Source organism: Prionailurus viverrinus, chromosome F1 (genome assembly GCF_022837055.1).
Source record: "Prionailurus viverrinus isolate Anna chromosome F1, UM_Priviv_1.0, whole genome shotgun sequence".
NCBI classification, from domain to species: domain Eukaryota; kingdom Metazoa; phylum Chordata; class Mammalia; order Carnivora; family Felidae; genus Prionailurus; species Prionailurus viverrinus.
The window spans coordinates 7,744,343-7,759,125 of record NC_062577.1 but is presented as its reverse complement, the minus strand read 5'-3'; the positions used below and the strand labels follow the sequence as shown (position 1 = coordinate 7,759,125).

Below are 14,783 nucleotides of genomic sequence, written 5' to 3'. Positions count from 1 at the left end.
ATCTGTTGTCGTGGTCAGATGAAAATAAATGTCTTCTGACACCGTATCTACGTAATTTGCTAAGAATTTCTCAAAAACCTCTATGATATCTTTCTATGAAAAGTAACAGAATTAGTAAGTAAACAGAAATAACCCATCAAAAATCACATCGTTATAAAAATAAACAACGCCCTAAATGGTAGCTGTGCCTAAATAAAGCTACGCCATCAGCTCACTACAACTATGACAAATCCACTTGAGATTTATAATACAATTTTATTTCATATTTAAATTCTTTAAATGAATAAAAAGCAACAGGTCTCTCAGTTAATATACTAATTCTCATTAATTTGATAGATGCTCAGTTCAGTGCTCTTGTAATTACCACGTTGGGTTCTTCCTCACAATTGTAAACGTTTTAAGCAGCTGCCTCACACATTATCTGAACTAAGTTGTATCTCTTTGATATTTTTTAAAAGAGCACAAGGAAAAAAAAGGCACAAAGATCGGGATTAGGAAATAACGAATGTGCTACACGCAACAGAAGTGTTATACTATGGTATGCCTCCCAAGTATACAGTGACATCTACAGCAATCCTTTAGCCAATTAAGTAATTAGAAAATTACTGTTTAAAACCTCTAATAACATGTCTATTTACTCAGAGAATCGGGAGTTTTTGTTTAAACCAGCAAGTTGAAGGGAAGTTCCCCTGTGTGTGTATATAAACAAACTGGACACAAAGCAACCTTTGAAGGACTACAACTGGAGTGTGTGACTTAAAAACAAAGGTTGACTTTCCCATCCTCCACCAGAAATAGATGCTTTAATCCACGCAGGTAAATTTTGCCAAATGCTGCCACTGGCAAGTCAAAGTCACTCTGAAAAACAAGTAACAATTATACCAAATAATAGGATAAAACCATAAAGCACCAGACCATAAGGGAAGCCCCTTTATCTAAAAGAGAAAGAGCAGGAGACGCAACACTGGCACTAGGTTGGGCCAAATGCCACAGAAAGGCAAACCACTAGGTGGGTCAAAGGTAAAGATTTTTAAAAGCCTTAATATCCTTGGCGTATCACCGAGGCAACAATCTCCTAGGGAACCTAAGAGTATGCTGTGCTAATAGCCTAAAAGCTGCAGCACTGCTAAATATGCCAGCCTCATACTTGTTCAAGCTTAACCTACCTCTACCGATCTAGTTGTATCCTCAGCTTTCTTCTGGAAAAAACAGGCCAGATCGTTTAAGCGCTTCAAAAGCATTAAAACCTTTCTGAGCTGTAATGTGTTTCTTCACAACTGAAACCCCTCACAAAGATAACTGCATTTTTTCTAAAACTCCACCTATTTAAAAAAATCATTTCATGTTTCTAATACACAATTAATTTCTTTGAGCAAAAACAAGTTACCAAAGTAACATAAGGCATAAAAGTCTGTTCTTAAGAACACACAGAAAACAAACAGGGATAGATCCCTGGGTGTTGACCTACCACTGCTGCGCGTAACTTTACTTTCAACTTAGTGTTTAAGTCATGACTTAACCTTCAAACAGTAATTATATTCTACGAAAACACCAGGCTTCCCCTGATTGCATAAAAACACTCAACCCGATCTATACTTCAGTAACTTTTTTTCATCTAAGGATCTTATATCATTTTATATCATTGTTACCCGTTTAATTCTTTTCCTGCTTTAAAACTATTCTCTGTGACAGATTAATCAAAGAGTAAGTCAGTGGTAGTGCTTGGAACAAAAACGCTAGATACCCAGATGCCTGTTTGAACCATTAAACTTATTCCACATTAAAAGCCGTCTGCTAGGGGACATTAAAAAAAATTAATTTGGATTTTGATTCATTTGGACTTTTCAGATTTACCAGATTCCTATTTGTTTAATTAGTGTCAATTTGGCCTTATTGTGTGTGTGTGTGTGTGTGTGTGTGTGTGTGTGTGTGTGTGTCTCTCTCTCTCTCTCTCTCTCTCTCTTTCTATTTGGCCTCCTTCTCTCTCTCCCAAAGATCTGTTTTTAAACAAGTCTTTCAAACTTTTCCCCTTTCAGCTGCTATAAGAGACCCTGCAATCTTTATTCTCTCACTCTTGCAGACAGAGCCCTAAGGCCTAGAACCAGATGTCCTACAAATAACAAAACCCTCACTACAGTTACAGCAGCCCCAAACATATCTTTTAAGCCCTCACCGTTTATCGGTATCATCCGAATTATGATTTCAGAGGCCTGTGTTCTGAGAGAAATCGTAAAGGTTTTAATCTAACATTAAATCATACATTCATAACTGAATATATGATAACAGTCTAAATTTATGAGGGCAGGAAGTGGCTAAGAAAAAGCCGCAGTCTAAAACCAAAAAACAGGGCCAGGGAATATACTGTTCCTCCGAAGCTTCCCTGGACACGTAAAGCGCATACCTGGACCTAGTCGGGGAGGGAGATCTAGGTTAACGGTGGGTTCGTCCTACCTGAGTGAATCCGAGTTTGATTCGTCTTTGTTTGAAGGTCTTGGCAAACTGCTCAAGCTCCTCAAGGTCACTGGGCTCCTCCAAGCTGGGGGTATCAATTCGCTTTGGTGTTGACTGGCTCTGTGGAAGTGTCTGAATCGGGGTTGCCGCTATTGTGCGCGTTGGGGTTGCTGGCTGTGACAAGGAACGGGAGGAGAAGAACCAGCGCACAAAAATGATACCTCGGTTTGTAACTGGAATGCGTCACAAGGGAACAACTTAAGGAAACGGCTCCGTGCACGAAGAACCATGAGGACCACGTGACACCGTGGGAGGTACGACACAACGTCCCGTGAGAAGGGCAGCGCGTGAGATTGTGCCTGCCAGAATTCCAGTTCAGGTTTCCGTGGAAGTCCATGGAAACAAATACACCAAAATGAAACCCATGATATGTGGGTTTTCAAGTGTTCTGAATGCATGTATCTTATGCACATTCAGAGTATACATAATAAATCAGACTTTATTTTAAAGACTCTATTTCATAAATATGCCACTTAAACCACGAGTCTCAAAACAGCAGGGACCATATCTATCTTGTTTACCACTATCGTTATCTCCAACTTGTGACACGGTATGATAAAAATAATAAGAATAAAACAATTTTAAGGGGGAAAAGTAAATCATCTACAGTTTAAATAACTTAATAGCTTTTTTTTGTTTTCTTTTGTAATTTCCGTTGACCTGTATTTCTTTCCTTTTTTTAATCCTATTTTTAATTTGTTGCATAAAGTTTATTGCATCTGTAAATGTTTCTCTTACAAATCGTAAACAATTTTCAAATCTTCAATTACAAGGCACGCATCTCACAGATCAGAGTAACCTTTATGATATGATCAAGACATTGGAAGGGACCATAAGGCACAAAATCAAAGCAGTAGACTTTGTTTATACTCAGGTATGACCGACATATAAAAAAAGGCTGTATATATTTAATGTGTACATCTTGATGAATTTGAAGATAAGCCTACCTCCATGAATATGTACTGTCACCACCCACAATGCCCTAAACTTACCCATTACCTCCCTCCCTCGGATCTACATTCTCAACTTTAACTGTAATTATAGTATATATAATTTTATACTCCGTTTCATAATTATCATTTTCAAAGGCTGACTGAGGCAATATTATAATTTATTTAACAATTTCTTTGTTAACAGATGCTTCTTCATTTACGTTTTCACTAACACAGTTAACGCCAGGATGAAAAATTTTGTGCACATGATTCTTTTCCCCACCCTTGTAATAAGTTGAGATGAATTCAGAAGTCATTTTCTGCAACTGGATAAAGGGTACACCATAAACGATTCTATAGCTTTTGATACACACCATAATGTTGGTTCTCACTACACGATGCTAGTCTCCTCCACATGGTTTGCGTTGGCAGTTTTCAAAAATGTTTTGCTAACTGAAGGAGTGCATGGTACTTCACTATCACCTTTATTTGAATTTCTCTTATTCCTCAAAGTAAAAGTTTCCCACGTGTCATTTATTATCTGTATTTCTTTTACCGATTGGATTTATATCCATAACCCATACATGTATTAATGATCTCCTTGTCCTCATCCTTAAAGAGCTCATCAATTGTTATAGATTAAGCCTCTGTCTGTTGTATTAGTACGAATAATTTTTCCAACCTGCCTTTTTCCTTTTATTTTCCGGGGTACATAAGCTTTAAATTGTCGTTTGGGTGAACTTTTTTTTCCTCCTTTCTAGCATCTTCTCTTGCTTCAAATCTAAGAGAGCTTTCACTTATTTCGAACTCAAAAATTCCTTTTAATGGTCTGCTTGCTTCCTCTATATGTTTTTAAATATTTATTTAAATCTATCTACAATTTATTTGGGGACATGAAAGAATGATCTCTTTTCCTTTTAAAGAAAATACTCCATTTCCTTCTTACACAAACACAAGGCTACTCTGTTTTACTCACACGCCCCGAGGAGAGCCTGCCCTTGTGAGTCCTCATTAGCAGAAGGTACTACCCTGGCTGCAGCGTAATTGCTCTGTTGACCCTTCCTATGAACAGCGGCCACATGAGAGATTACAGGCCAGGGTTACAAATGAGGGCTCCGGCTAGGAGTTTTCTTGTAATTTAAATGCGTCAAATACCTCCAACTCTGACCTGGTTAGTAATAAGCTCTTTCCAACGGAACCAACTGGGCCAGAAAACTACACAATAGGCATCGCACAGGCCTACAACCAGAGTAAGCTAGTCTCTATCATCCTGCTTCAATGAAGACAGCCAAGTTCACCTCTGTTATGTGTTGTTGACACTGAGCAGTTTTCAACCTGACCAGTCTGGAGGAGTCCAAACCAGCACCAACCACGTGAGAATCCTATGCAGCTACACGCTTCGCAGTGAGACTGGTTGACAGGTAGACGTGAGCCTCAACCACCAGACTGTTTGTTATTTCATCTCCAGGCTTGAAAGGAGCCCCGTTCTCAAATAGTAAAGGACTAAAAATGGCTTGGGTACCTTTAGGAGGGGTGGTTACAGATAAGTCACCCCAACTCCAGAAACCTCAGGTTGGACTGGGCCAGATCTAGAAACGGCAGAGTAGAACTCAGTGAGCAGGAGTCAGGATGGCGCTACACCAGCCCTGCCACTGTGTGCGGCGCACGAAGGCCAGGGAGGAACTGCTGCAACAGGCTTTTGCAAGACTCCAGCCTGATTTTTTATATGCGGCATATTCACAATTAAATGCACAATTTAAAAGTATGCGGTTTGATGTTCTGACAACCGTATGTAGTCACGTGACTGCCACCACATTTAAGATACAGAACATTTCTATCCCCCCACAGAAGTTCCTTTATGCTCTTTGCCCTCCATTCCCCATCCCTAGCCCCCAAGCCCCCGGCAAGCACTGATACAATTTCTGTCCCTATGGTTTTGTCTGTTCTAAAATGCCATACACATTGAATCATACAGTATGCAGTCTTTTATGTTTGGCTTCTTTCACTTAACATAATGCTTCCAAACTTCATACGTGTTGGTAAATGTTTCAGAAGTACATTCCTTTCTACTGCTGAATAGCATTCCATCATATGGATATGCCAAAAGTTATGTTACCTATTCATTAGTCGATGGACATTTAGGTTATTTCCAGTTTGGTGTGATGATGGGTAAAACTGCTTTGAACATTTATATATAGGTCTTTGTGTGGACATTCATTTCTAGAAGTAGAATTGCTAGGTCATAAGGTACCCTGTATAAGAAACTGCCAAACTGTTTTCCAAAGTGTTTGCAACCCCATCAATAATATCTCAAAGAGCCCAGTTGCTTCACACTTGGTACTATCATAGTCTTTTTGATTTTGCCCATTCTAGTGGGTATGTAGTGATACGTCATTTGCGTTTCCCTGATGACCAATGATTTTCAGCATCTTTTTATATGGTTACTGGGCATTCACATATCTTCTTTGGTGAAGTATTTTCAAATATTTTGCACATCCCCCCTTTTTAAAAAGTCAGGCTTATTACTGAGTTTGTGAATTAGTTATAAATTCTAGACACAAGTCTTTTATCAGATATAAATTTGAAGAATATTTTCTTCCAGTTTGTGGCTTTTCTTTTATGCTTTTAACAAAAAGATTTTAATTTTTATAAAATTAAATTTGTCAATTTTTTTCTTTTATGAAGAGTGTTTTTGTGTCCTATTTAAGAAACCATTATCTTACCCAAGGACACAAAGACTTTTTTCCTAAGTTTTCTTCTGGAAGGTTAGGTCTTGTTACCCTTTTCAAATTAATCATTGTAAATTGTTTGCCTGTTTGTTTTTGCCTACACATAACCAAAGACTTTCCTTTTCTCACTGAAATCTTTGGCACCTTTGTGGAAAATCCGTTGGCCATAGATGTGTGGGTCTACTTAATCTTCTATTCTATTTCATTTCTGTTCATATGCTGTTATCATGCTGTCTTCATTACTGTGGCTTTATATTACTTTTGACATGAGGCAGTCTTTCAACTTTCTTATTTTTCAAAATTATTTGATTTTTCTACGTCCTCTACAATTCCATATAAATGTTAGAAACATGATGCAAATCTCTATTTAAAAAAGGCTGCTGGGTACTGATAGGAATTGTGTTGAATATATAGATCCATTTGGAAAAGAATTCACGTTTTAACAACCGAAGTCTTCTGATTCATGAACACATTATAGCCCTCTATTTATTTAGGTCTTGATTAATTTCACTATTGAAAATTACATATAAGTCTTGCAAATGTTTTGTGAAATTTATCTGTAAGTAGGGTAAATATTTTCCCTCTTAAGTTCAACTGCCAAATGATCATTGTTAACACCGACTTTGTATCCTACATACTTGCTAAACTCGCTTATTAATTCCATCAGTTTTTTGTAGATCCCTTAGGATTTTAACATAGACAATGATGTCCTCTGCCAATTAAAACGTTTTACATATTCCTTCCTAATCTACATGTCCTTTATTTCTTTTTCTTGTCTTACTGCACTGCTAAGACCTCCAGCAAAATGCTGAATAGAAGTGGTAACGGTTGGGGCACCTGGGTGACTCAAGTGGTTAAGCATTCAACTCTTAATTTCAGCTCAGGCTGTGATCTTACAGTTTGTGAAATCAAGTCAGAGCCTGCTTGGGATGCTCTCTCTCCCCCCCCCTCTCTCTCTCTCTGCTTCTCCCCTGCTCGTGCACACATGCTCTCTAAATAAATAAATAAATAAATAAATGTTTAAAAAAAAAAAAAAAAAGTGGTAACAGTGGACATCCTTGCCTTATTCCTGATCTTGGTGGTATGATGTAGGGTTTTTTTTTTTTTTGTAGATGACTTTTACCAGGTTGGAAACCTATTCCTAGTTTGCAAGAGTTTTGTTTTTTGTTATTTCTTTTTTATCATAAACAGATGTGGAATTTTGTCAAATCTGGCCATATGTTAGTGAGAACTTGCAAGAGTAGAGACAAAGCGAATCAGAGCTGAAGAGTGATTCAGGATCAGCCAGTTCAATTACCTAATTTACAGATGAAGAAATGAAATGACGTGCTCAAAGTCACAGCTGGTTAAGAAGTGAAAGAGGTCTAAAGCTTACATCTCAAGATGTCTACACCTATACTTTATGATAGAGCTAAACTCTGGTAGAAATGAGCTAAAGCAACATCTCAAAGTTGAAAGAAAACACGGGGATCGGAACTTCTTTGCAGTTTCTTCAAAAGGGCAGAGGACCGTGATGTGTTTTAACTGAAGCAGTGGGTTTCTGGTGCCAGTGGTAAGCTCTCCTGCCAACTACAGAGAGGGGAGGGCTGGTGGGGAGGATGGTCGACGAGCCAGAACTCAGTCCTCATTTGCCACTAACACGGTTAGTTTTTATAAATACAGAAGAAAACAGGAACTCCTTGGACATTTTCAAAGACTACATCAATCCGATAGTATTGCTTTATCAAGCTGATAAGTCTTGCTCTGAATTTTTGCTCAGTGTGAAAACTATTTGGATTATTTTTATTAGGGTACTGTGGGGATCTGTTGTGTTTTTAATTAAACCAAGTCCAAGAGTCCCTCAAAACATCAGGGTAAGAGAAAGTAATCCTCAGTGGGAGAAAACTGACCTGGGAGGTGAGGGTGATGCTTGGCTGCGACTGTAGGAGGTTGGCTTGGCTTTGCTGAGGTAGTTGCGTTAAAAGATTTTGCGCTTGCAGGAGACCTGGAAAACACAAATGTCCTGTCAGATACACTAAGGATTCCTCTGAACATATGGCAAAATAAAGAATAAGAAAGTGAAATGAAAATTTCCAGCTGATCTTTTGATAGTCTTATCAGTCTTAAAATTCTTAATGTCTTACTTTCCTAAAATTCAATCTTGTTAACTACAACTTGGGCAGTAAGATATGGGACATAAAACTGAAATCGATATAGGGGCACCTGGGTGGCTCAGGTGGCTGAGCGGCTGTCTCCTGATTTCAGCTCAGGTCATGATCTCACGGTTCGTGGGATTGAGCTTCGCTTTGGGGTCTGCGCTGACAGCGCGGAGCTTGGGATTATCTCTCTCTCTCTCTCTCTCTCTCTCTAAATAAATAAATAAATGAACATTTAAAAAAAAAAAACAACAAAAACTAAAACTGATATATGTCTTTGATAACCTGTCTGATGATCTCTCTGATTGGCCAATCCTTAATTTTAGTAAGGAATGGATGAAAATGAAGAAGTATTCTAAATGGAAGCAAGCTTGAAACTCTAAAAACAGCTCACTTTCTTTTTTTTTTTTTAATGTTTTTATTTACTTTTGAGAGAGAGAGAGACAGACAGACAGAGCATGAGTCGGGGAGGGGCAGAGAGAGGGAGACACAGAATCTGAAGCAGGCTCCAGGCTCTGAGCTGTCAGCACAGAGCCCGACATGGGGCTCGAACTCATGAACCGCAAGATCACGACCCGAGCTGGGGTCGGACGCTTAATCGACTTTGCCACCCAGGTGTCCCAAAAGAGCTCACCTTCTTAACCCAGCATCCATCAGAAACTGCCAGTATATATTGGGCCAGAGAATTGTCTGATTCATGACAGGAGCAAGCTATCTGTTAAGTGGAACAGGTATTTACGCAAAGAAAGATTTTGGAATGAATGATCAAGAAGAAAAAGGCTAAAGGACAAAAATAATGAGGAAATGGTAGCAATGCACTAACGTTTGCTGGGGCGAAGCCTTGATACCCTGAATCTCTCTACTCTAACCTCCACTAACCTTACACACAAGAATTGAACTTATCTGATACAGAAATTTACCACTAAGAGGCCTTAAATGTGTTGTTTGTAACTCAAAAGTTTGCTATTTCTAATATAACACTCTCCTTCTCAAACTTTAAAAGAGAACAAAAGATTGTTAGAAGCATATGCTTTTAATGCTCAGTCCACATTTTTTAAATGCATTTCCCAAGAAAAACTATCAAAATACTAGAAGTAATTTATGTTGGAAAGATTTCACTTAGATTTTTGACCAAACTCTTGGTTCACCATGAGAGATTGAACAGATGAAAGGCAGTAAAGGACGATCTTCAATATGTGGCATGCATGACCAAAAATAGTTTTTTTTTTCTTAGCTAAAAAAACCCATTTTTTTGTTAATGTTTGTTTATTTTTGAGAGAGAGACAGAGCATGAGCTAGGGAGGGGCAGAGAGGGGGACAAAGAATCCGAAGCGGGCTCCAGGCTCTGAGCTGTCAGCACAGAGCCCCATGCGGGGCTCGAACCCACAGACCACGAGATCATGACCTGAGCCACCCAGGCATCCCTCTTTCTTCTTCTTCTTCTTCTTTTTTTTTAAATTGATTTTTGAGAGAGAGAGGCAGAGAGAGAGGGGGACAGAGAATCCCAAGCAGGGTCCGCGCTGACAGCAGAGAGCCCGATGCGGGGCTCGAACCCACAAACCGTGAGATCATGACCTGAGCCGAAGTCAGACGCTTAACCGACAGAGCCGCCAGGCGCCCCTAAAAAATATATTTTTCTTAACACGAATACTGAGTTTACAGTCAGATTTAATCCAAACGTTAAAATGACAGCAGTCGGTGCGTGCGGCGCAGAAGCGGACAGCCTCGCGCGCTGCTGACGGGTGCCGAGGAGGAGCTTACCCTGCTGGCCCTGGGGCGTCTGTGAGATGATAAACTGCGCTGGCTGCAAGTTGGTGGTCGGATGGACCAACACAAACTGCTGCAGGTTGAGATTCTGCTGCTGAAGCTGCTGCAGTTGCTGCAGATCCTAGAGAATCAGAACGAAAACACGGATTGGAGATCCTGAAACAAAAACTCGCTGGATCATAAGGTTCCCAGGAGATGAACTGTGTCATCCACATAAAGAAGAGCCAATATTCTACATTCTTCCGTCCTTTTTAAACAGGGTGTGCTCTGGGTATGGTCACAGAGCGTGTGAAGAAACCTGGAGCCGCGGTAAGGACTTGCTACTTCTGCCCGTATCCACCGTGTCATGACTCGTGTCAAAGCTAGTTTTCGATAGTTACTTCAAATTCCCTCAGAACAAATGGTTACAGTTGAGTGTTTTTAGCCTGGAAGGATCAATATGGGTTTTAAAAATCAAGTGAGCAAAGAGTACGTTGGGGTTTTAAATACTCAACTCATCTTTCTCTTACATAGAGTGCTGTGTCTGAAACTGCATCGATAAATTAAAGTATCTATAATGATTCATTACATTCGGCACCAGTCTAGGGGCGCCTGGGTGGCTCAGTTGGTTAATCGTCCGACTTTGCCTCAGGTCACGACCTTGCAGTTTATGAGTTTGAGCCCCGAGTCGAGATCTATGCTGACAACTCAGAACCTGGAGCCTGCCTCAGATTCTGAGTCTCCCCCTCTCTCTCTCGCTCTCAAAAAAAAAAAACAAAACCAAAAAAACCAAACAAAAACCCACCTTAATTTGGTACCAGTCTAACTCGACTGAGAAGTGTAAAAATACCTAAAAATAGTTATCCATATAAAAACCTAATCCATAACATATCAAACTTGATTACACCGGTCTAGTGTTTTATAATTTTCAACGTGGTTTCACACACATTATCTTAGTAGAATAATGTCAACATAGGGTCTCAAAGCTTATACGTTAAAAACGTATTTGGTGATGAAGAAAGTGGCCACAATTAAGACACTATCTTGAAAAAGCTTGTATATTATAGTCATAAAGATTAGTGGGATACCTATTCTTTGCTTTGTATAGTTACCTGGCTCTTTTAAATGTCCTAGTCAAGCTCTAGCTACAATGCAAGTCTGCTTCTGAGTCTTCTCTGGGGGGATAAAGATAATTGTCTAGCGCTAGACTCATAAGAACTCTTCACAGAACTTACTGATACCAATACTTGGACTTTTTCCCTCTCCTGGGGACGAAGGACTTCATTTACCTTTCTTCCCAGGCAGTACCGTCTATGCCTCTCAAGTAACTTTTTATTATCTCTGGATACTCTGCCCTGAAGTGTGAACGCTGGAGCCAAACCACATCCGAATACAGCTCTGCACAGAGTTAATCGCTCCGTAGCAGGGAGAGGACGGGCCGTCTCTCTCACACATGAGTGGCAATATTCACTGCGGAGCACATGAAAGAACCCGTGCCTGCCATAATTAGCTAATTAAAATAAATACAGTAATCCCCTGCTTCAGAAATATGCCAACTAATTATTCGAGAATTGTCACTTAATGTAAACAGTTACTCAAATAATCAGTTATGTGTTTATAATATCAATTCAAATAAGCAAACAAACGTATTACTTCTAGTTCAGCGGTAAGGAAGGCGACCGCGCACTTCACTGCTCTCGCGCTCCTCGGGCCTTCTGAGGAGCCACGAGGACGACGATCAGAAAGTGGATTCCGTACTAAAGAAGACCCGCCGCTTGATTCCTCACTTCCCGCCCCTGCCCAAAGGGAGACTCACCTGGGAGATCTGGATGGGCTGCGACAGGGGGATCTGCGTCATGGGCGTGGCGGCGGAGGCTGAGATGGTGGCCCCGGCAGCGCTGTGCTGTTGGCTGGCGGAGTGCTGTTGGACCGCGGCGGCCAGCAGCTGTGCCTGCGCCTGCGCCTGCTGTAGCAGTAACTGTTGCTGGGCCGGCGTCAAGGTAAGCTGAACAAAATGAGAACAGACGTTTGGAATGGTCTGCGGGAGAAGGGCCCCTAACGCAAGCCGACTGCTTTGCGGTAGGTAACTCAAGGGCTATGAGACCTTAGCCACCCGCCTCCGCACGGTCAGCTCGAAGCTGAAACGCTGATCAGCAATCGAGCTGCCATTGCTGGCGGAACATTTAAATTAGAATGGTGGTCCTCACTCTGGACTTAAACAATCATTCAAACGTGTCCAGGGCTCGAGGGTTCAGGCAAAAAAAGTAATTAACTAGTAAGCAAGAAAAGAAAAAGAATCCACGCTGACAGGATATGAAAAGAAATTTACACCCAACAGAACAGCAAGTGATTAGTCAGATGAATGAGGAACAAGGATGCTGGATCTGACCGAGGAAAGAACTGATAAGGCCCAGCTGCTTCCCATTAGCATGAATCTCTGCCATATTCCATCATTTCCATTATGTCCTAAGATATGACTAAAGAATATGAGCTCCATTTGTTTCTTGTCCAAGTCTCCCTACGGCCCCTCCCCAACACAGTCCTTTCTGTTATTGAAAGCACTGGGTCTCTACAACTTTATATCCCCTTTCCAACACATTATCTCCGTGAAACAGGTGGTGACAGTGGGGACAGCGGCTCTCTTTACATGCAAATGAATCCTAAAGCCCAGGTTTAATAGAAGCTCCAGCCACACGAACCTGGAATCCCAAGGGTCTCTTACTATTATAGACACTAATCACCCGAAACAGACCCAAACAGTAAAACAGGAAATGTATTTAGAGCAGATTAAAACTTGCTTTCATAATGCAACTTAGTTCAGACACAAAGTAATAAGTGTGTTCAGCCTTCCTTTTGGTGGCATGCTCTGATCAGACAAGAAGGAAGCCTGGAATATATACTTTATTTTTTTAAGCTTTTATGTATGTATGTATGTATTGTATTTAGTTTATTTTTGTAATCTCTAAACCCATCATGGGGCTCCAACTCACAATCCCGAGATCAAGAGTTGCATACTCTAGCGACTGAGCCAGCAAGGCATCCCACCCTGACATATATTAAACGCGTGTACATTCACTTAGTGGCACAACCCTCCTTCTAAAAGGGTCCAATACAATTTGTACATCAGAGACATAAGAATCAAAATGAAACCATTCAAAAACTTAACAGCTGTCAAGATACATATGTTTACAAATATTTTACGTAATAAACATATTAATCTCCATCGAGGAGATATTTAAGACCATTCTGCAACTTCTAAAACATACTTAACTAAAAGAAAGGAAGTAAAAAATTGTGTGATGTGATGTGATGCGAAATGAATAACAACTCTTCCTTACCAGTCTCCTAGCCTTTCTACCCGCAAAATAACTTAACAGACAAATGTTCAGCACTGGAAAAATACTTCTGGTGTCTTAGAGCACAGACGGCTGAAAAGTTGAAAGTTTAATGTATTCACAAAGGCCGATCTATTACCAATAAAAATAAAAGACATTTATTGACTTACATGCCAAGCACTGTTCTTTTTTTTTACAAACACTGTTATTCTTTATCTATATAACAACATTGTGAGCATCTCACATAGAAAACATCTCCATTTAACTGAAGGAAAACTGAGGCACAGGGAGAGGAAGTAATGAGTTCACACAGTAAACTGTAGAGCCAGGATACGAGACCAGAGGTTTCATTTTAGAACATGACACAGTAATTTAAAGAAGGTATTTTTCTTGTGTAGGTACTAACCCACTCTTTAACTTCTACTCTGCAGCGATATCGTAACTCTAAACTGACGACTATAATCTCATCAATATAATGATCTCAATCAGAGGATGACTCCACTGCATGATGAAGCAACAGGTGAAACGTGGGTTTAAAAAAGTCTCTAGTTTATCGAGAGCATCTGCAAAAGTAAGAAAGGATACCCCGAAAACTTACGACAAAGATAATTCCTTTTAAGGAGCTGCCTACAGCGTAGCAAACTCTTTGAAGAAAACAGCGCCAGGCATAACCACGTCACTTGTGTGCTACAGCAAACGGTTCTAATCAGATATTGGCCCGTGGCAGTTCCGACACAAAGAAAGTGTATTGTAATTCTCTCAGTGAAAACTTACCCCAGTTATCTGTCCTCCAGCCAGCATCAGCTGGGTCTGGGGGATGGCTGCCTGCACTGAAGGCTGCTGGGAAGGCTGGCTTGGCTGCTGTGAATCCCCCGATTCTTCATTAGATTTAGACTGGGAGGGAAGGGGGGATAAGAGATTTCAAGTAACTGATTAAAAAATACTACTTATAACTCCATATTTTAAGACTTGTTTACAACATGGATTTATCTAGTCATGAGTTTTCTGGTTTCATTCTTTTCCTTTCTTATTCATCTTTGTATTTTCCTAATTTTAATATAGGACATTTTTAGACTTTTTCTCCCTTTAAAAAAAAAAAAAATCACAATTCTTATTTGTCGTTTCCTAACTATAAAAGAAAGAAATGATCAAATACGGAACACATGAAAGTAGAAAAATAAAATGTAAAAATTACCCACAATACAAGTTGCTGGTATAGACTTCTCGTTCCAATGCCAGCAAGGCTGCACTTAACAACTCTTAAGAAAAAAAAAATTTGGTCCTCCACAAATCAACAGAATTTTTCAGAAACCCAGATCTCAACTTCAGAAATAAGGACTAAGGGAAAGCACATTCTCAATCCATCTCTACATTAGACCCTCCACCCCTGCATCC

The 14,783-nt window shown here is 40.0% G+C and overlaps 1 protein-coding gene across 3 annotated transcripts in view; it reads right to left on the bottom strand.

The window, feature by feature from the left end:
* The window catches only part of POU2F1 (POU class 2 homeobox 1), a 182,011-nt gene that overhangs the window by 29,585 nt on the left and 137,643 nt on the right, over window positions 1–14,783 (bottom strand). For all 3 annotated transcript variants that reach the window (XM_047840561.1, XM_047840564.1, XM_047840563.1), the window contains 5 exons: window positions 14,163–14,282; window positions 11,870–12,058; window positions 10,069–10,195; window positions 8,062–8,156; window positions 2,452–2,625 (listed from right to left, as the gene is read on the bottom strand). In XM_047840561.1, coding sequence (XP_047696517.1) covers window positions 2,452–2,625; window positions 8,062–8,156; window positions 10,069–10,195; window positions 11,870–12,058; window positions 14,163–14,282 — 705 coding nt within the window. The remainder of the gene's footprint in view (window positions 1–2,451; window positions 2,626–8,061; window positions 8,157–10,068; window positions 10,196–11,869; window positions 12,059–14,162; window positions 14,283–14,783) is intronic.